The following is a 22,670-nucleotide window of genomic DNA, read 5'->3' as shown; positions in this document are numbered from 1 at the left end:
GCCGCTACTTACTGCACAGTTCTGACATTCCGAATCGCCTTTCTTCCGTCTTTACAGTGGTAGAACTTAAACGTTCTGGTACCGTATTGACGGGAACGCGAAAGTAACGTTGCATGCTTATCTAGAATGAAATGATAATTAAATCGACACCCTAGCTGCAAACATGTTTATTTTACTTAAATGTGTATCTGAAATTTATGGAGCGAGCATTTTGTGTTGTTAGAACTCCTTGATGTGTGGCAAGAAAATAAGAGCTTTCTAATGTGTATATGAAAAAAGCAAAATAATATGACGAAATTCTAAAGTATTATAATATGAATATGATTATGAAAGGAGTATGTTTGTTAAAAGCTGGTCCATGCTTAGGGCACTTGTATTTGTAACATGTAAACGCTGTAGGAAAGTCCCTCCGCAACGGAAGTGGCATGGCGTGATGTAAAAGGTGGGTTTGGCGGCCGAATTGAGCGGCTGGCTTCATTGTGTGAGCGGCATGCAGAGTGTGGCTAGCCTTAGCATGGTACACCTTCAAGGTGCTAAGAGAGGCTATTGGAAGCTGCATTAGAAGGGATTTGACTTGGATGTGGATTTGGCTATTATCTGGTACCCACGAAATAATGGAATGGCTCTAATATGATGAAAATCCGACGTCAAGAAGAGCATTTGAACATCAAGAGCTGTGAGTACAGTTAGACGCCATTTCGCCTGCCACTAATCTTCGCCACTGCTTCACAGACATCATACATTCAGATATGCATATTGGCATGGACCATACGCACCTCAACGATGAAATTCAGATGATGAGCCAATCGTAAATAAAACGAAGTATGAGGGACAACACAAAGGAAGACAGTGATTATGTTAACGAATCAGTGGATATATTCAATTCATCGAAAGTCGAAAGTGACTCGAGCGAAACAAGAGAAGTAGAATCTGAGCAAGAGGTCACCTTCGAACAAGGTAGCGAAAAACCGCTGAGCATGAACGATCTATTAAAAGTGTTGTCTGCACAAGGTAGTAATATTAACAATCAGATTAAAACACAAGGTGTTAAAATCAGTAAAGAGATCAGAAAAGTAGACTCAAAAATAAGTGTTGTGAGTAATGTAATCAATGATTTAAAAACTGAAATAGATACCATCAATAACAATTTCGCAACTAAACAGGGACAGATTAATGACATCAGCGATAGGTTTGTTACAGAAACAATGAAGACTCCAGACGCTGTAGAACCTCTGGTTGATGCAAACGTTCATGAATAGATTTTTGGTCTCAAAACTGAAATAGTAAACAAATGAAAAGCCGAAATTTCTCAGTTCAGACAAATGGTGAATGATTCCAAAAAGGAACTGAGTAAACAAGTAACAACACGCGAAAAGAAGTGTGAACAGAACACTTTCCAAATTCAAGGTAAAGTGAACGACCTTGAACGGAAAATAAGAGAAAAACCGAATTATATCACTGACAGAATAACGTGTAACAAATTGCTATAGGGCAAAGAATTATTCGAACCGGCAAAAAGGCATAATGGATGGCACCCGTTAGATTTTTTGAAAAACAGTGAAAGGAATTTTCCTGATTGTGTAACGAACCAGGAAAAGATAAATGAGGTCATTTGCGCATTAGGTGGCGATGCAAAAAGATGGGGCCTAAATTTGGATACAGAACAAATATCATTTGGCGAATTTAAACAGAAATTCATAGAGGAAGACTGGTAGGAGGAAAAACACTCTGCCTATGGGGGGAGTTTATCATGGCCAGGTTATATGACAACAGAGGCAGAAACTCAGTGAAAGAGTTTTGTGAAAAGGGGTATCGGAAACTGACACACTTGAGAAGCAGACAAACAGAATCCGAAACAGTGTAGGAACTATGGAAAAACCTTCCAGAGGATTCAAAACGTTAAGTGGGAAGTTGTCACGAAAGCCTCTCGTCATTTTTGGAAAGGGTCGAAAACGATGATCACTGAAGAGGGACTGTCATTATCATCAAAATATTAACAACTGGAATCCGGTTAATCACGAGAATAATGAACAGAATGAGAACGAACGTTACCGCATAAATACGATGCAAAAAGGTAGAGGCAGAGGTCGTGGTAACGTGTTATATCGTGGTAGAAGATTTGCACCAACAAAACTATCAAAACCAATATGATGCGTAGAACTAAGGCCCGCGTGTTTTATGGGCCAGATTCGCGCAGACAAATATTACAGGCCCTAACTAAAGAAATCATACAGGCCAAAACAAAGTGCAGACAGCACAGCGCCGCAGGACAGTGCACACAGAACAACAGGTGCACACACAAGTGAATGACAGGCGACAGGCAATACTACAGGGGTGAGTGTGCGAACTGAGCAATGGCGTGCAATGGACTTGACGGAGTGATCAGCTGTCCGTAGCAAAGCTGCAGTAACGGCTGCAGGGAAAGATGACGTCACAAGGTAATTCAGTGCACCTGTTTAGGTGGGAAATATCACCGAAATGAGAAAGGAATCGGACATGTTGTTAAGTGAAAGTGCAAGCATCGACAACCAAGCAAAGACAGACAATTTGTGCGAAAAGGAGTCTTTAGGTATTGTAGAGTGGAATGATGATTTGTTTTACGACTTAAAACAATATGAGTCGGAAGATTTTAAAAAGTGTGACAGTTCTGACACTAAATGTAACACTTCTGCTACTAAATGTAACTGGGTTTTCTCTTTTGATGCTAGACAATTGTCAGGATGAGCATTACTGCAAAGGGCATTTGATTCTAAGCATTATTTCAGGCTGAAAATACTAAATAAATTAATTTTTCTCTCTTAACACCGAGCGAGGTGGCGCAGTGGTTAGACACTGGACTCGCATTCGGAAGGACGACGGTTCAATCCCGCGTCCGGCCATCCTGATTTAGGTTTTCCGTGATTTCCCTAAATCACTCCAGGCAAATGCTGGGATGGTTCCTCTGAAAGGGCGCGGCCGACTTCCTTCCCCATCCTTCCCTAATCCGATGAGACCTATGACCACGCTGTCTGGTCTCCTTCCCCAAACCAACCAATCTCTTAACAACATGTGGGCAGGATGGGTTCTTCCTTGGCTCGGGTATGAGGTAGAATGAAACAGCATTTTTACATAAGATAACTTTTATTGAAAGTTATGTTCAACTGTATCTTACTGGATGTTCTGACTCGGAGAGCGGCAGCTGTGTCGTTTGCGAAGCCTTCTGCTGCGGCAGCGGCGGCGTCTGATTACTTCTGGCGGTGTGTATCTCGTGTCGCCGTCTCGCCCAGTTGACTGGAGACGCGCATCGTGCTGTGGCCCGTTTAATTATTGAGAGCGAAGTCGTGCATCGGACTGTGATACCTTGGATGTGGCGTCCCAGTGTTTCTCTTCTCTAAGCGGCCGCGTGTGTTGTGCGTCGGCCAGCGGAGCGGCGCGGCGGGGGAAGGCCAGTGTCCCGGACTCGAACAACGGACTTCCGCTTCGGCTGTCAGATCTTCATCCCAGCTCACAGGTGACAGCTGATGTGAGATCGTCTCCTTCCCGTCCTCACGAGTCACCCGGGTACGTAAAAATCAGACTTCCAATACCTTTTAACTTCTGTCTTCTGGCGCCGAGGCTGCTGCTTGCTATTCCATGACAGCGGCGGACTTGGTGCGTCTGTGCATGATGTAGTCTCTTCTTGCATGACGGTCTTCAACACCGAAACTGACTGAAAACTACTGCTACTCTCTTCTCTTCTTCCTCTTCTGTCGGGCCCACTGCGTCTCGCGTATTTATTCACTTCAGTTTACTGGAGGTGAACGACTTCACGGTCGTTGCCTCTTCTGTCACGTTGAAAAGCTTCTCGAAGGTCGGTCATTGGCTCTTGGAATGTAGGCGAGGGCCTGTGGTCACATGTGAGAATTGAGAAACACGTGAGCCGGTCTGGCGATGTCCTGACGGCTGAATCGAAGGCTTCTCCTGAACGTGCTATGCTGACTTCACGGTCATTGTCTCTTCTGCTCTGCCCGCTGTTTCCAATATGTAACTCTCTAAGGTATACCAAGTTTTTCATTTATTTTCTAGTTTCTACTTCACTTCGATTTCACTAATTTATTTACTTATCTTAAGTACCACTCAACAAAAGGGTTATAAGGCCAGAGAATTAATAAAAGGGAGAAACGAAAGTGGAAACGCCGATAAGAGACAAGTGAAAATGAGATGAAAGTAGTTAGCGCCACACAAGGTGCACGACCAGCGATTTCAGATGAGGTGGTTGGTAACAGAGAGGAAGGCGCTGCGCAAAGCATGCAAGCTGCCAGTGTTAAAGAAACTGGTGCTAGAAACAGAAAAATTGTCGGTATAAATACGAATCTGGAGGAGGATGAAATCCTCGATATTGCGTATGAGGCGATCCTGGCTGACGAAAGACTCGTAGAATTAGCTGTTGTTGATGGTCAAGAGAACATAGATTCAGATGAGTATATGCAAACCACTGAAATCCATGATGATTATACTAAATATGAAGTTAAGGTTGACCTCATCAAAAGTCATATTGAAGATAGTTTGGAAGAAGAACCACCTGTGCCATAAAACGCAATAGAAATTTTAGGAAAGATTCGAAATTTTGAAAATACAAAAACTGAGGAAAGGTCAAAAAAGGAGCTTGCTCGTTGTCTAAGAGTAGCGTTCATGTTAGAATCAGACAGTGAATATGAAATAAATGATGGTTCAGATAAGGAATATGTAGAAACGGAGGAAAGGGAACAAAGTATAAAGGAAGATGTCTCTGAAAATAAATATTAAGTCTTATCCAAACAAAATCCGGCAGTAAATACCGAACCGAAAAAGAAAGAGCCACCAGGCGGTACGATACCGGGGCAAGACGTCGAAATCAGAAAACTGAAGAAGCCCCCAGACATATGCGATTTGCCAGCGAATAACATGTCTTGGAACGATCTGATGGTCAAACAAGCTTTGTTATGGGTGGAACAAGAATATTCAGAAAATAGGACGATCAAACTAACTACCAACCCAGACGAAATTTGCAGTATTAGGTTGGAGGTACTTTTAGACACTGGATCCCAAATTAGTCCCATTTCACAATCTTTCTTTGAATACATTTCCAATAAACCTGTGTTACTTATGATGTCAGTAAATGGTGTAAAAATTGTTGGGGCAAATGGCAAATCCAGCAAGCCTATTCGAAGACAAGTGTTGGTGGAATTTGAAATTAATGGGATGAAACTTGAATACTACTTCCTGGTCGTGCCCAAATTGAATACTGAGATGATTTTAGGTATCGATTGGTTAGATAAGGAAAAAGTATTCATTGATTGCAGTAGCAGGACTGTCAAAATTAATAATAAAACTGGTATTTAGGAAGTTGGATTTGAGGAGAACGAAATTTCACAGGACGCCAAAGTTATTCATTGCTGTTAGAATTAAACACTGGGAATGATGGTTTGTCCAACTTATATGAAATGTACAATGTAAAGAACGTAATGACTTGTGACCCAAAAGTAGAAAAATTTAAAGAAATGATTGAAGAGATACAGGAACTTACCTGAGAACAGAAAGCCGATCTGTTTAACATTCTGACTAATAATCAGGAAGTGTTTTCAGATAAATCAGTAGTACTAAAGAATTTTGAATACCATGTTGAAGCAATAGAACATAACCATTCATGAGACCTTATTCAGTACCCATAACTAAGAAAGAAGCTGTGCAGGCGGAAATCGACAAAATGATCGAATGAAGACTTATCGAAAGTCAGTGAGTGTAATAGACGTCTCATTATCGTAAACAAGAAAGATGGAGGCGTGCGAGTAGTAATTGACGCATGAACACTAAACAAGGTTGTCGTCGAGAAAATTTATACAAACTGTTGCAAAAGTTCCACAGTGTGCGGTATTTGACTAGCTTTGATCTCACGGTTGGTTATCGGCAAATTCCTTTGCATAAATAGTCTCGAATGTATACTACATTTCTATTTGTTGGAAAATGTTCTCAATACAAAGTTGTTCCTTTTGGTCTTAATACTTCCATCTCAGTCTTTATTAGGTGCTTAGATTCCGTGTTAGGAAGGAAACTAAGTGCCAGATTTATCATATACATGGACGACTTGTTCATCGCCACGGAATATTGGAAGAATCACTGCGAATTATTAGACAAAACCTTTTCTGTTCTTCAAGCACGAGGATGACACTAAAACTGAAGACATGCGAATTCGTAAAATAGGAAATAAAAATCTTGCGACATGTTATTACCACTTCTGGAATTGGAAAGGACCCAGACAAGTTAAATGCCATTGAAAAATGCCCACCACCTAAGAACCGAAAGTAATTAAAAGCGTATCTCGGTCTCTGCGGATTATACCGCAAATTCGTGAAGGGACAAGCATTTAATAGTCTTCATTTAAATGGGTTACTTAAGAAAAATAGTGCATGCATTTGGACAGAGGAATGCCAACAAGATTTCGAAAATTTGAAAAATGAATTAATCAGGAGTGCTGATAGCAATGCATATAGAATCGGTATAGAAATTTCCCAAGAAAACATAGATACAGTAGAATCAAAACATAGGACAATAGCTTTCGCTAGTCGAACCCTAACTAAGTAGGAAAGAAATTACACCATTTCAGAAAAGGATGCTCCAGCCATCATATGGGGTTTGAAAAGGTTTCGAAATCATTTGTGGGGGCTTGAAACAATTATACATACTGATCACGAAGCGTTGACGTTTCTTAAAGACTGACCCTTATTTACCGGCAGGGTAAGCCGTTGGGCACTGTACCTCCAGCAGTTTGACTACGAAATTTTTTTATGTTAAAGGAATTGACAGTTATTTAGCAGATGCTCTGTCCAGACTACCTGAAGGGATAGACAGTGTGCCAAAGGAAAATAACGAAGATGGCACTTTGCATATGAGGCTCATCAAAGAGGTACAAGGGAAAAAGAAAATCGAACAGATTTGCAAAAACATGCAGTACTACCAAAATGAAGACGAAGTCTGGAAGTCTGTTAAAGCAAATTTTAATAATACAAAATGTCCTGAAGTTATTGAGTATTGTAAGATCTCCATAGGTATTCTATACAAAAGAAAAGAGAGGAGTCGAAAGTGTGTCGGCCGTCTCAATTTGAGATGGAAGTAATTGACTATTTTCATATCTCCTTGGGACACTGTGATCCGAAAAAATGTATCGAAAAACTTTCTGACGTATAACAATAAATATCAGTGCAACAAAGAAAGTAACAGATCGAATTAAGTGATGTGATATTTGCCAGAGGGCAAAGGTCACAGATGTAACCAATGAAGGTATGCAAAACAGTGTACCAGAAGATACTCCTGACTTCTTGTCAATGGATTTATATGGGCCTCTCCAGAAAACTTCCTGAAATTGAACCGACATTTTAGTGGTATTAGAAGTATTTTCGAACTTTATCAAAATTTTCCCATTAAGAAAGCTACCGCAAAAGCAGTATTTAATAGACTGACTCAATATTTCAATGTGATAGGAAAGCCAAAGGTAGCACTACCAGATAATGGACCCCATTTCATTTAAAAAATCTGGAAGAAGGAATGGAACAGAATGGCATTGAAGTGAAATATATTTTGGCATATCATCCTGTAAGCAATCCATTGGAGCACTATATGTGTGAAGTGGGTAGATTGTGTTGAACTTACTGCCACCACAATCATAAGGTGTGGGGGAGGTTTATTGCAGATTTTGAAATTATAATGAATGCCCTCCACCATGAAACTGCATGATTCATACCTGAGAAAATTCTACTTAATCATAAGAGCAAAGGTATAATTGAAGAAACCTTACAATTTCCACCCTGTGTTGAACTAGATCTGAGGAAGAAAAAAGGCTTAGTAAGAAAAAGAATGAAATAAAAAACGGAATCCAGATCTATACGGCATGATAAGGGCCTTAAAGTGAGTAAATTCAAAATTGGGGATTTTGTTCTAGTAAAAACTAACGAAAAATCAAGTGAAATAAACCAAGAAATTTCTAAGTTCAAATATATTTATAATGGTCCCTTTGAAGTGCAAGGAACTCCGCTTACTAAGGCATATTATCTTGTTGACCCTAAGTCAAAGAAGCCATTAGGTGTTCATAACACTGTAGATTTAAAAACCTACATCCACAGAGATGAGTAATAAGGGGTAAAATTAAAAAGTGTCTATGGAATTAATCAAATAGTATTTTACTCTGTATATTCTTGTTCATGATGTTGTGTTATCAAGTGTTGTTATGTTGAAAAACTTTTCTCTTGTGAGACTACTGACACATGTCTGTAAGTTTCAGATTATGTACTACTACATAATTGGATATATAAATTATATGTAAACTCCAGGCTATGACATACTTAAAGACTGCATTGATTGAATACTTGTAGCATAATCAGGAGGACTGCCGAATATGTTAATAGGCTGACAAGTGTTGAAGTTGAAAATAAAGGTGGACTACCTAGAATATTGAAGGGGCAGTGATGAAAAGTTTGTGTAGTGTACTGTGTGTTACGTTTTTCGTGATGAACTGCATGAATGTTTAAACCAGACAAAACATAGTTTCTTAATGCTCATACAGTAAAAAATACGTATGAACTAATAATGTGAAAGGAAAGCATTAAAAATATTGACACATATTATCATCCAAATGAAAATATTGTGTAAGTAAGCTGTTTATGTAAGCAATGTGTAAATTCCTATATATGCTTTTCACAACATGGATTCATGAATAGACTAGTATATATTTTCTAAATATGACAAAAATTTGTGTTCTGGTACTTGTATAATGTACTTATGTAATGTACTTGCAAATTTTTTTTTCTGATCACCCAACACTGTTCTGAAGTGCTATTGATGTTTCATTGATGTATCCCCGTCGGGAAACTTCAATGAAACATGGGGCATATGTAACATTTATATCGATTAGAAGTAGGTTTATTTTAAGTGACTGTGTATCTGCAATTTGTCAAATGTACATTCTGTGTTGTTTGAACTCCTTGATGTATGGCAAGAAAATTAATGCTTTGTAATGTATATATGAGAAAAGCAAAAGAATATGATGAAATTTTAAATTATTATAATGTGAATATGTTTATGAAAGAAGTATGTTTGTTAAAAGCTGGTTCATGCTTAGGTCAGTTGTATTTGTAACATATAAATGCTGTAGGGAAGCCACTCGGCAACGAAAGTGGCATGGCGTGATGTAAAAGGTGCGTGTGGCGGTCGAACTGAGCATCTCCTTTGTGTGAATGGCACGCAGTGTGTGGCTAGCCTTAGCATAGTAACCTCGACGCTGCTAAGAGAGGCAATTGGAAGCTGCATTAGAAGGGATTTGACTCGGATGTGGATTTGGCTATTATTTGGTACTCACAGAATAATGGACTGGCTCTAATATGTTGAAAATCCGACGCCAAGAAGAGATTTTATAGAGCACTTGCACTTCAAGAGGCGTGAGTACAGTTAGCCGCCATTTCGCTTGCCAGTAAATTTCGCCACTGCCTCACAGACTTCATACATGCTGTTACGTAATGTATATTGGCATGGACCAGTTAATTTGTGTGTTGTTTCAATAATAATCACATAAAACGTCAGTTCGTGCTCGAAACCATAACTTCAATCCTGTTCAAGAACCTACGCAGGGTCCTCACCTAAGTGCTACTAAAACAGAGTATCGTGATTTAAATGAACAATTGTGGCATTCGTAAGTTTAAAAGTGATTTTTGTGTAAAGTAATAGGAGTAGCAAAAGTTAAAGTAGGAGTAAAATTTGGATGTTTTGTTTATGGACTACTCCAAGTGAAATTGTTAAAGTGGAAGTTTAAGCACAAAAATTTAAAGATCAATCAATAGGAAAGTGAAAACACTAATTATTTAAAGGATAAAACCATAAAAGTATTGTTGGATAGGCTTTTGCTAAAGTATCCTTTATTTATTATAAAATATAGTTTTGTAGGATTACAGTGCAAGACTGTGTAGACCGAGCGTGGTGGCGCAGTGGTTAGCACACTGGACTCGCATTCGGGAGGACGATGGTTTAATCCTTCGTCCTGCCATCCTGATCTAGGTTTTCTGTGATTTCCCTAAATCTCTCCAGGCAAATGCCGGGATGGTTCCTTTGAAAGGGCACGGCCGACTTCCTCCCCCATCCTTCCCTAATCCGATGAGACCAATGACATCGCTGTTTGGTCTCTTCCCCCAAACAATCCAATCCAATCCAAGATTGTGTAAATATTATTGCCAAGAATACCTGTTTCACAAATGAATTAAGTACAAGTACATACAAATCTTTAATGAACCGATCTGCGGTAATACTGTTAGAAGTGAAGTTATGCTCATTTGTAAAGATAGTGTAGTTTTGGTACCCATCATGAATGGTTCCTTTTGAAGTTAATTAAGCCCAGTGCTGCATTTTCTTACCTTGCGAAGTAATTTAAGTGAATGATTAGCTTTTAGGGATAGTTTTTACATTTGCAATAATCAAATAACCCTGGTTAGTGAAGCTATACTAGTTTATAGGTACATATCATATTGTCGTCCTATTAAGAAAAAATGTACTATTACTGTTACTACGGAAAACTGTTATATGCAGAGAAGCTTAAGCAGTGTATTTAACATGTTATTCATCTTTATTTGTGTTATTCATGTCAACCAAGATAAAAGCCCCTCATATCCAAAATTAGTTTTGCACTTCATGCAGTGATGTTCCAGTATTTTGATTAAGTAATGCTGTTGATTGTGGCCGCCATTAGTATGAGCTCGGTGCAATTTTTCTAACCATAATTTACTGGAGTGTGTGTTGTTGGTAACTGCTGCTACACACAGTACGGAGTGCACTGTGTCAATATGTATCCTGTTTGCTATTCAAAGATAAATCTCAACAAAAGTAACTCCAACAACTAATATCCAAATTTCTCAAATATATATTTCCAAATTAATGTGCCTAATTAGGATGGCGAACGTTCATTTTTTCCCATTAACTTAGAATTTTACTACTTCTGTTAACTCCCAAGGTTAACATCCGTTTGGTTTTACTGTCAACTTCACAAACTTTGAAATTATAATATGATACCCTTTTCCGCTAGACACAAGCACGGTCGAACTTAGAAATCCTCTCAGAGGGTAACATCAGCGTGGTTCACGGCATGTTAGTGTTATAACTGAATAATGTGTTGAAAATTTGGGGGCGACATTTCGTACCTGTCAACGTCGTTAAGGCGTGATGAGCTCTCACGAAAAACTTAATGCGGTAATTCGAAGGGTGTAGCTCGACGCACGCTTGTACAGTCAAACTCAAATTGCAATTACCTACATATAACAGCCTCATTCACTGCAGAGCAGTGGTTGCGATTTGCTGGAGACTATGGTATGATAACTTATGAATGTTAACTAAAGTGAACGCTGGAGCAGACAAATTTTCCGTTCCGTGCAGACGGTGAGATCTGTCATCGATCTACCTGCCGGCTGCTGTCCCTACCTTGGTTGCCACCGAACTTCTTTTCTTATAGCAGAGATTCAGTTGATGGTTAACTGAAATAATGAACGGGACAACAGGGGAAGCTACAGATCAGAGAAAATTCGTCTGTTCTGGTACAGTTGTGGTATATTGTACATCCAGTAGCACAAAAAAGGAAGGTGAGGTAGTCTGTTTTACAAGTGTGACGTTACATTTATAAAAAAATAAAATAAAATAAACCGGTTCTTGTCTCTTCTTGCTGCAGATCAAGTACACAGAAAACATTCAATTCGTAGTAAAGCCTCGAATTAGCTTAATCCAGCTCCTGAGCAATGCGAGAATGTAAGGAGAGTAACCACGCAGAAATCTGATTAGTGGCAAGAAATGTAGCGGAATCCCAGAGAGGGTATTCCATACAATCATTCAGTAATCATTTGAAACAGCGCCCAGTCTAGGGCGTGCCGTACGACGCCAAATATAATCGCGATCGCCGCTGAATGATAGAACTTACTGTCATCTCGCGAGTGGAACGAACACGGTAGAGAAAGGTGTATTAAATTTGACCATCGATGCCAACATGACGGTTAGCTCCGAAATGACGACCGTAGCAGCTGTTGACATCCGTTCCACTTAGTCTACTAGTAACAACTGCCTGTCTCTGGTCACTTTTGTTGACAGAGGAGCCATCAGCAGAGTATGCTTCCGCCGACGAAAGGAGGGGCGTACAGCCAACCTAACCAGCGTGGGTGTGACCGTCATCACCTCTGTGTGGTGGTCAGAGCCCACGGTTAGAGGTTGGTGCTCCTACTGTGGAAGGAATTCTACGGAAACGGTCGGCCCTCACGTGCCCTTCCGAGGCGAGTAGCCGTGGCCTGAGTTTGAAGCTAACGGCTGGATAGCCTACGCCGACATTCGCCATCTTGCGGCATTGTAGAATTAATTTAATCTCGACCATGAAAATTCGTCCGACTCCAAGACCCCTATTCCGCTGGTTAGGCTAGCCGACAGTGGTCTAAAATCGTCGTGGGAAATTATTTTTAAATCGTATAATTAAAGATTAACTTTTACGATTTTTGAGATAATTATTTTATCAGCTCGAGCGGCATATCAAATGAAAAGTAAGTTAAGGAACAACCCGAATCTGAAATCAAAATTACTGATTTAATGTAATCTGTGCTCTCTCCCTGTGTCACTGAGCTGGACCATGCAGCAATATAGGCAGGTCAGGTCTTGTGGCCAATCCACGAAAAGTCTGCACCCTGCAGCAGTATAATTTGTCAGTACAGATCTGTCAGCAGCTCAACCGCTGCTAATTACTAACGTAGTAATCGCCAGTTGTCGGTCCCAGATATCGCCATCGTATCTCAAGATATCGGCAGCACAGTGGCAAGGAGATAAAAAAGCACAGCAGTCTGCAACATCAAGTAGACAGAAGCTTTGCAGCAGCTGCTCGGCAAACAATACCGCTAGAAATGTAAGTATTAAACACTTCACGCTTGTTGTTCTCGCAAATCATGTTTAGCCTTACTCGCTGCATGAAATTTTCCAGTTACGGTTCATCAGCTATGAAGTCTGTGAAGGCTTATTGAAACGCAAAATTCATTGAAATAAGTTCATTTCTCTTATCTCTCCACCTAGTTTTCGATTCCACGGGAATCTTCTACGACGTCCAAAGTTTAACTGAGTGCTACGTCACCGGGTCGAAGTTCTTTTGACTTTACAGCTTATTTCTTACAAATGTCGTTTTGCTTCCCACGAAGTACGAAGGTATTAAAATTAGTAAAAATATACCTTGACATTTCACGTAATAATGAAACTTCTTAGCGTAAAAGCCATAATACTGGGGGCGATGAACCATGGCAACCGATATCAAACACAGACCACACTACTTTTCATCGTGTAATCATAAAAGATAGTGAGTTGCCATGCACTTTTATGCCTTTCGCCTCTTTTCGGAAAGCACCTTTCGACCAAACAACTTTTCATCTGTAATCATAAAAGATAGTGAGTTGCCATGCACTCTTATGCCTTTCGCCTCTTTTCAGAAAGCAACTTCCACTTTCCTAGTTTGCGTGATATCATCAATCAGAATGATAAAAGACAATTTAAGACATGGGGGAATAGCTTCCATGGTACTAAAGTGAGCTGTAGAGGATAAAAACTGTAGGCGGAAAGAGAGATTAGAATTAACCTGATCTTGTAGAACGTAGGCACTATGGCAACCGTCGCTGAAATACAGTTATAACGTTCATAAGTTTTATAATTTGAATCCACAATCACCACACGCACAGTTTGAAAAGTTTATTTAAGTAAAATTATTAACTGTATAGGATTTGTTACTACGGATCTATCTTCAGATGGGCCTCAGAAGTTGTTTTTTTTTTCCCCCTCTCCGGCTGGGGCCTTGTTTCGTCGTTGTTATTGGTTTTGTGCGTTAAAGAAAAGAAAAAGTTTTGCATTCAAAATTTGGTGAACATGGAAGACACCGTTTCTCTTTTTCGTACTTCACGGATACACACATTAATTGACAAATTGCCTGTTGGCTTCCGTCTGGATTCTTCGGCCGACATTTGTTTGATAATTTTTCTGACGCGTCGCCAGCACAAGTGGCTGGCATTGTCAAAGCTTCACCCTCCATTGGTGGTGATGGACTGGAGTCGAGCTCGCGGCCGCACGTTATGTGTGCCTGGCGCGCCATCGTACGAGGGATTTTCCGTGGTCATCACTCTGTGGTTATCCCCTTGCTATCTGAAACGGCCTTTAGCTGCAGGACAGAAATCCAGCATCCATTCACTTTGAGGCTTTCATCTTTCTTGTTGATGCTATTGTTAGGTGTGTGGATTTCTATAGCTTTTAGACATGTACAGTCGTGGACAAAACGAGCGAGACCCCTCGCCTTTTCGATATGCTGATCCGCACAGCTTTATAGTCTGCTACACAGCATAACAGGCAAGGCGACGAAGTGCTACCAACATATTACGCAAGTTCGCTCAGCTGATGTGCTGAGATAGCTCTAGCACTGGAGAAACTCGCGCTTCGAAGACGCCACAGCATCGTCTGCCACCACTTCGTGGGAAACGAACTACCTCAAGTATAAGCCAATGTGTTGTATTCGCATATCTGTGACTATGACTTGGATCTGAAGTGTAGTTATGGATAGTACGTATGCTCAGATTGCGAATCTAACATCATGAATAAAAACTAGGGGAAATGAATTAGGCGTCCTTCCTCTTCCGTAACATGAAATATATTTTAGTTAATCTTTCTTAAATGAACTGCGCAGAAAATCAATCACCAGAAGTGAATAACTTTTTAGTAACACCAGATGATATTAACAGCTTGCCGGCGCGGGTTAGACGCGCTCAAAGGCGTCATATCGCCGACCGCTTGGCTCCTTGCGCCGTCAGTTCGAATCCCTCCCCGGGCATGGATGTGTGCTACGTTAGGTAGGTTTAAATAGTTCTAAATCTAGGGGACTGATGACCTAAGCAGTTTGGTGGCATAGTTCTTAGAGCCATTTTTTGCCCTTTCGCGTTAATTTTCTTCACATAAACTGCCGTATCTTTAGCTTTCGTTGACATAGCTCACTTTTTTAGATCACCAAGGGACCGTATATCGCAGGAAGTGCGATACATTTCCGCTTATGATGTCCACCCGTACTCGAGGTAAACGGATTTGAAGAGTTGGGTAGACTGATAGACGGTCTAGAAAGTGAGACTAGTAGGGTTCCATTTTTACCGATTTACGTGACGAAATCCTAACAACGAAAATAGCTACCACAGTTACTGAAGATGAGGACCGCATAATAATTTCCCCTACTCTTTATTTGAAATGTTCCAGTTGCAGCCGATACATCAGCATATTAATCGTAGCTACGCTTTCGATCCAAATCACGCTTACAGGAATGCAAATAAAATCCATTTGCCTATACAGGTGGTAATTCAGATCCCACTATTATTACTACCGCGTTTTAGATGTGCGAGCATTCCCATTTGCTAGCTACCTTAAGGAACACTTCGGCTAATGAACGTTTTCTGGTTGTGGCACGTCTAGTGGAGAATTCGAAACATTGTAGAATACGTTTGGCAGGTACGTCGCCGTTTATTTCCTGGGGTGGTGCAGAATTATCCTACTAAATTTACTCGCTAATAACAGGTTTTTGTTATTTCGATAAACGTCCCGAATGATTGTCACATAAGCGGTGACATAAAGATAGACAATTTATGTTTTTGAGTCCAGAAAGCTCTATGCAACAGAAACTGCAGATCATTTTACCATTTGCAATGCAAAATTGCCGGCTTACTCATGTCTGGGGTAATAATAGAGGGCTGTTTGCCTGGGTTGTCTGCTAGCTTAGTGAAAGGTGTTTGCTACTGCAAGGGAGGTCTCGTTTATTTTCGGTTCTAATCTCGATGGAGGCAGATAGACTACCAGTAAAGGAATTTTAAAAAATTCTCGCACCCCAGTACGTTTTATTGCTACCTTTATTCTGTACCGGCGCCCTGTGGATGTCGATATGAAATATACTTGTTTCTGCCTACTTTTTACGCTTCTGTCAATAACTTAATTGACTTAAGTGTGGCACTGAATGATTTTTAACTGAATTTCGTTATGAATCTTCACGAATTGCTAAATTTGCACACTTTGATGGTAGGTCAGCAACGGTAATCCAGTACGACTAGTCTCAACGTTGACACAGACCATTTTGCGGTCGAATGCGCATAATATTTTGCTAATTCTTAACGATCTGGAGTACTTTGTCGTACTAAAATAGTTATGTTATCTCGATAATGTTATGTTATCTGGTTAACACACTGATCAGCATTAATATAGTCTTACACATGATTGAAAACAGTCTCACAAATTTCGGATAGTTTTTCAATTTCACGCCTGTGCATAGTATGTTGGTAGCACTTCGTCGCCTTGCCTGTTATGCTGTGTAGCAGACTTTAAAGCTGTGCAGCTCAGCATAACGAAAAGGCGAGGGGTCTCGCTCGTTTTGTCCACCACTGTACATGGAATGCAATATGTTCTCGACATTGCAAGTGGGTCCCTTTTTACTTTTTGCCGATCTGAGACACTTAAGATAAAAGAGTTTTTCAAATCGGAATAGGGAAAAAGTGGAGCTACTTGCAATGTCGAGAATACACAGCAAACGATGTACACGTGGAACCACGCTTCTGGTACGGTCGCAGGTTCGAATCCTGCCTCGGACATGGATGTGTGTGATGTCCTTAAGTTAGTTAGGTTTAAGTAGTTCTAAGTCTAGGGGACTGATGACCTCAGATGTTAAGTTCCATAGTGCTTAGAGCCATTTGAACCATTTTTGATGTACACTTGGAAAAGTCTATGTTGGAGTAACTGGATGATCAATCAACATCAGGATCACGGACATAAGCGCCATTCCGGGTTGGGACAGGTCGAGAAATCGGCCATGGTGGAACATGCGCTGCATGAGACTGACCACATAACAAAATTCGCCGAAACGGGAGTTTTTGCTGTACAGAAGATCTATCACACCCGCTTGTTCAGGGGAGCTATAGAAAAACACAAGCATGACAGTAGCTTCAACAAGAGAGAAGAAAGCCTCAAAGTGAACAGATCCTGGATTCCCGTGCTGCATCGAACGACCGCTACAGGTAGCAAGGGGCTACGGCCGAGAGCTTGACTCCAGTTCAGCACTAGCAATAGAGGGTACTACTTTGACAATGTCCTCGTGTTGGCGAAACATCAGAAAAATCATCAAACAAACGTCGGACGAAGAACCTTAGACAGAAACCAACAGGCAATTTGTCATTTCATGTATGCTTCCACGAAGTACGAAAAAGAGGAAAAAAAAATTCTCGTAAATTTACGGAATTGTGAACGAAAATCTTTGTTTACCTTAGCGCACTAAACCAATAACGAAATGGAACCCCGGCGGGAAAGCAAGGTAATCTGTAAGAACCATCTGAAGGAGGATATGTAATAAAGCCGAAACCGTTGATGGCTTTATTCAAAAGTTTTTATGCCATGCTTTTGGTTGGCTGTTGTTTCAGGTTATAAACCTTATAAGAAATTTGAATGTATGCAACAATTAACTGCGAACGTTGTGTATAAATGCTACAATGAGATGAGGAGATTGGCCCTGCAGAGGAACTCGTGAGGGGCTGCATCAAACCATTCAGGAGACGTACGACACGAACCAGAGCCCTCAGCAACCAGGAATTTTCTCATAAAATGAATAATTACATATGTGAACCTGACTAATAATATAATGTCATTGCCTCAGTTTCTAACAAAAGTGAAACAATTTTTCGTTATGCTGCTATGTGCGGATACTTGCTCAATTTCATTATTGTTTTTACCACTTGTTTATCCACATCTGCTTGTATCCTCCCGTGCTCATTGTACTTTTGGCAATAAGTGTATCATATCAAAACCTCCAACCAATTATACGACTGGAAGGCTCAGCTGTCGTCGGGCGTTAGAGGATTAAGTAGAGAATCTTATCTGCTTAATTTTTATATTTTCTTCTTCAACCATATGTCTCATAAGATGTAAATCACATCATCCCCCACACGCGTATGCTTTATTTTATGACAGCGTACGGCCGATACCCTGAATATTCGCACAAAATAGGGTTGGGTTGGGTTGTTGTGGGAGAGAATACCAGACAGCGAGGTCATCGGTCTCAACGGATTAGGGAAGGACGGGGAAGGAAGTCGGCCGTGCCCTTTCAAAGGAACCACCCCGGCATTTGCCTGAAGCGATTTAGGAAAATCACGGAAAACTAAATCAGGATGGCCGAATGCGGGACCGAACCGTCGTCCTCCCGAATGCGAGTCCAGTGTGCTAACCACTGCGCCACCTCGCTCGGGCAGAATAGGGAAGAGGCAATGAGTGTTGACGTGAAAGGTGATTTAGGATGCCCTGTGCAAGTGATGTTCACGTTCCCTATCCAAGTGGAAACTAGGAGACGTAAACACTCTCAGAGCGAAGCGCAGCTGTTATTTTTCATATCCTAAGCTCAGGACAATGTGGAGCAGTGGCTGGTCCATTTCTTGACCAACATCCTAGATAATGGATCACTGCCCAAGGATCTAAAGAAAACAAAACTAGTGGCAATTTTGAAGCCAGGTAAACCAGCTGACCACCTTCAAAGTTTCAGGAAAATTTCCCTTTTGAGCTGTACTTATAAACCCTTGAAGAAGCTCATTTATAACTGAATTAGCGCCGCGCGGGATTAGCCGAGCGGTCTCAGGCGCTGTAGTCATGTACTGTGCAGCTGGTCCCGGCGGAGGTTCGAGTCCTCCCTCGGTCATGGGTGTGTGTGTTTGTCCCTAGGATAATTTAGGTTAAGTAGTGTGTAAGCTTAGGGACTGATGACCTTAGCAGTTAAGTCCCATAAGATTTCACACACATTTGAACAGTTTGAACAGAATTAGCGGCTTTGTTCTTGAACGTGTCCCAGCTGAAAAGCGGGTTTCAGGCCGCAGAGAAGTTACTGCGACCAGGTACTGACCTTAATAACTTTCATAGAGGCTGTTCCCAAGAAAACGTGAAGACATCTGTCGCATTCGTAGAGCTAATCGCGGAATGTGACACAGTCTGGAGGGAAGGGATATTATACAATAACTATACTAAAAACAACAAGAGGCCGAAACACTGGAAGTCTCATCAACACCGTGATAAGTAATAGATGTTTCCGTGTTTACTTCGGAGAAAGTGTGAGCAAGGAGAAGACATTAAGTAATGATCTATCACAGGGCTCCGTCTTACCCCCCCCCCCCCCCCCGCCCCTCACCCCTAATATTCAAAAGCTTATATATCTCAGATCTTCCTGACGAACAATTAAATTCTCCTACGCATACAATACCGCTCCTGTTCGTAGAACCAAGGATCTCGGAAAATCAGCGACAATCTTCACAGAAATCTAGCCGTTATGGGCTCCTGTTTTAGAAAGTGGTGACATGAACCCAGTACAAGTAAAACTGAAGTATGTGCATTCTATCTGAACTACAAACAAGCTATCGCAGAACTCAGAGTGAAACTTAACGGAAACACTCTTTGGCACAACAAGTGCCCTAAGTACCTTGGTGTCATCCTTGACTGCACGCTTTCATATAAAAAAAAATCTTGAAAATACTGCTATCAAGATAAAAACTCGTAACAATATTATTCAAAAATTGTGTGGAATGACATGGGGAGCTTCGGCAGACACCCTGAGCACATCATCCATTGCGCTGGTCCTCTCAGCACCCGATGATTGTATCCCTGTGCGGCTAAACAATTGCCACACCAACTTGATGTCCAGTTAAACCACACTGTGCGGTTAATGTCTCAGTCAATCTGACTAACATCGATTTATTGGCTTCCCCTGCTGAGCAACATCTGTCCACCCACCAGCCGTAGAACGAGACCTTGCTTAAGGAATGCCGCAAGCTACAAGAGAACCTGGAATTACACACACCGAAAGACAAGTCTACAACGAAATACACTCCGTTCAAGAAACCTACCATTTCGGCAAGCAGAACAGCTAGATGCCAATAATACCGGGGTGAGAGACCCATGGAATCTGATCTGTCAACTTATGGAAAATCCTAAAGAGCGTGAGTTCCGAAAGAATAACTGTGATAATGCTGGAACGGAACTCGACAGGGAATTATGGGTCAAATTCGACAGCGCTCGCACTGGGCATGGACTACGCGCAGACTCTGTTTACAAATGCAGTGCTACAGAGGCTGCGGTCTGTGACTGTGGGTCTTCGAACCAGGCAATCAAGGACATTAGAGACTAATGCACTTTGTGTTCCCATCAGGGGAATTGGAGCGACTTCACGAAGGCTGATGATACAGCTGTTATATGCATTTCGAGGAAATGTTAGAAGCACAGGTCAGAGAGTTATTGAGAGATGACATGGGATGAGTGAGGGGGAATATGCCAATGATGGGGAGATGTGAAAAGACGTCAGTAGTGCCAATGCTGAGGGAGTGAGTGCCATGACATGATACACAAGTGACAGTAACCATAACCAGTACATGCATAAATATTGAAAGGAAAAAGATGTTTCCGTTTCACATGTTTTTCTCATTGAGCGAACCATCAGGCCATGATCGGTTGTTTTCTAAAGTTTGTTTTATTGGTGTGCACGAAACCTTTGCAGAGGAGACGGACAATGAGTACTTAATTATTCATTTTTCTACACGTTCCTTCCCCCCACTCGTGTGTCCGCAATTTTAAATATATGTAACCTTGTTTTGTTGTTTCTTGAATGTTTGCTTTGCTAGGTATGATCGTGGGTGGGTGTCGTCTGCTTGGCAGCAGAGTGCTGAAGCCAAAGTTGGTGTTTGAATCTTTGGTTGTTACCAACAGAAATTAACTCTGCCTGGAACCCAAAGAGAGTGGTCAGGCCAAAGGGGGTAGTGGACTGTGACTCAGGGTGTGCGGTTGGCCACAGTGGTCATGTCCGTTTCCCCTCATCACTGTTTCTGGAGTGAAGAATGATCTGGAGGTCGTCATGTTTGACACTCTATGACTAACTTCGGAGGTTTGAGGTTGACTGTGATATATGTTCTGTAATTTCATCCTGGAGGAGACAGTGTAAGCGTGTGGAACATCTAAGTTGAATAGTGAAGTAATTCACATTTTCCGGTTCCGGTTTTCAGTACATTTTGGGGGGATATAGAGTCTGTAGTCAGAGTTCTTTCAGGAACTGAAATCGGTTGGAGATAGGGTGAGATAACGGCCATGCAGCACATGGTTGAACGTTAAGAGGAACCTTGGTCGTGTAATTTTAATTTGAAATACTTAAGTACCCGTTTCTTGGAATTAATTCTTGAAAACTTAAGAATCCGTCTGTTACATTTAGTCTGAAATCCTTAACAAACCGTGTGCAAGACTTCGTCTGGAGTGCTTAAGAATGCGAGTGTTAATTCCAACCAGAAACCTTCACACTTACCAATAAAAAGAGGAAACTGGCTTTTACTATGACAAAGGACGTTCTGTGGTGTATAAAATAACAAGAATTATTTAGATTTTTTATGTTTGAGGGTGTAAACTGTACTTGCATCCGAAATAATTGCTTAGTTTAAATAAAAGCGTAGAAATTACAAGATCAACTCGTTTTTATTACTCATAAAATGCCACTTATATTTTTAAAGATATACACTCCTGGAAATTGAAATAAGAACACCGTGAATTCATTGTCCCAGGAAGGGGAAACTTTATTGACACATTCCTGGGGTCAGATACATCACATGATCACACTGACAGAACCACAGGCACATAGACACAGGCAACAGAGCACGCACAATGTCGGCACTAGTACAGTGTATATCCACTTTCGTAGCAATGCAGGCTGCTATTCTCCCATGGAGACGATCGTAGAGATGCTGGATGTAGTCCTGTGGAACGGCTTGCCATGCCATTTCCACCTGGCGCCTCAGTTGGACCAGCGTTCGTGCTGGACGTGCAGACCGCGTGAGACGACGCTTCATCCAGTCCCAAACATGCTCAATGGGGGACAGATCCGGAGATCTTGCTGGCCAGGGTAGTTGACTAACACCTTCTAGAGCACGTTGGGTGGCACGGGATACATGCGGACGTGCGTTGTCCTGTTGGAACAGCAAGTTCCCTTGCCGGTATAGGAATGGTAGAACGATGGGTTCGATGACGGTTTGGATGTACCGTGCACTATTCAGTGTCCCCTCGACGATCACCAGTGGTGTACGGCCAGTGTAGGAGATCGCTCCCCACACCATGATGCTGGGTGTTGGCCCTGTGTGCCTCGGTCGTATGCAGTCCTGATTGTGGCGCTCACCTGCACGGCGCCAAACACGCATACGACCATCATTGGCACCAAGGCAGAAGCGACTCTCATCGCTGAAGACGACACGTCTCCATTCGTCCCTCCATTCACGCCTGTCGCGACACCACTGGAGGCGGGCTGCACGATGTTGGGGCGTGAGTGGAAGACGGCCTAACGGTGTGCGGGACCGTAGCCCAGCTTCATGGAGACGGTTGCGAATGGTCCTCGCCGATACCCCAGGAGCAACAGTGTCCCTAATTTGCTGGGAAGTGGCGGTGCGGTCCCCTACGGCACTGCGTAGGATCCTACGGTCTTGGCGTGCATCCGTGCGTCACTGCGGTCTGGTCCCAGGTCGACGGGCACGTGCACCTTCCGCCGACCACTGGCGACAACATCGATGTACTGTGGAGACCTCACGCCCCACGTGTTGAGCAATTCGGCGGTGCGTCCACCC

General features: G+C 41.7%; 1 protein-coding gene across 1 annotated transcript in view; it reads left to right on the top strand.

The window, feature by feature from the left end:
• Window positions 1-12,829: 12,829 nt before the first annotated feature.
• LOC124593780 overlaps window positions 12,830-22,670 on the top strand; it is a 38,972-nt gene continuing 29,131 nt past the window's right edge. Inside the window, exon 1 of the mRNA XM_047132129.1 lies at window positions 12,830-12,901. Coding sequence (XP_046988085.1) covers window positions 12,900-12,901 — 2 coding nt within the window. The 5' untranslated portion in view covers window positions 12,830-12,899. The remainder of the gene's footprint in view (window positions 12,902-22,670) is intronic.

The sequence above is a fragment of the Schistocerca americana genome, chromosome 2 (assembly GCF_021461395.2).
Source record: "Schistocerca americana isolate TAMUIC-IGC-003095 chromosome 2, iqSchAmer2.1, whole genome shotgun sequence".
NCBI lineage: Eukaryota > Metazoa > Arthropoda > Insecta > Orthoptera > Acrididae > Schistocerca > Schistocerca americana.
The sequence above is the reverse complement of the archived record's forward strand: the minus strand, read 5'-3'. Positions and strand labels throughout refer to the sequence as shown.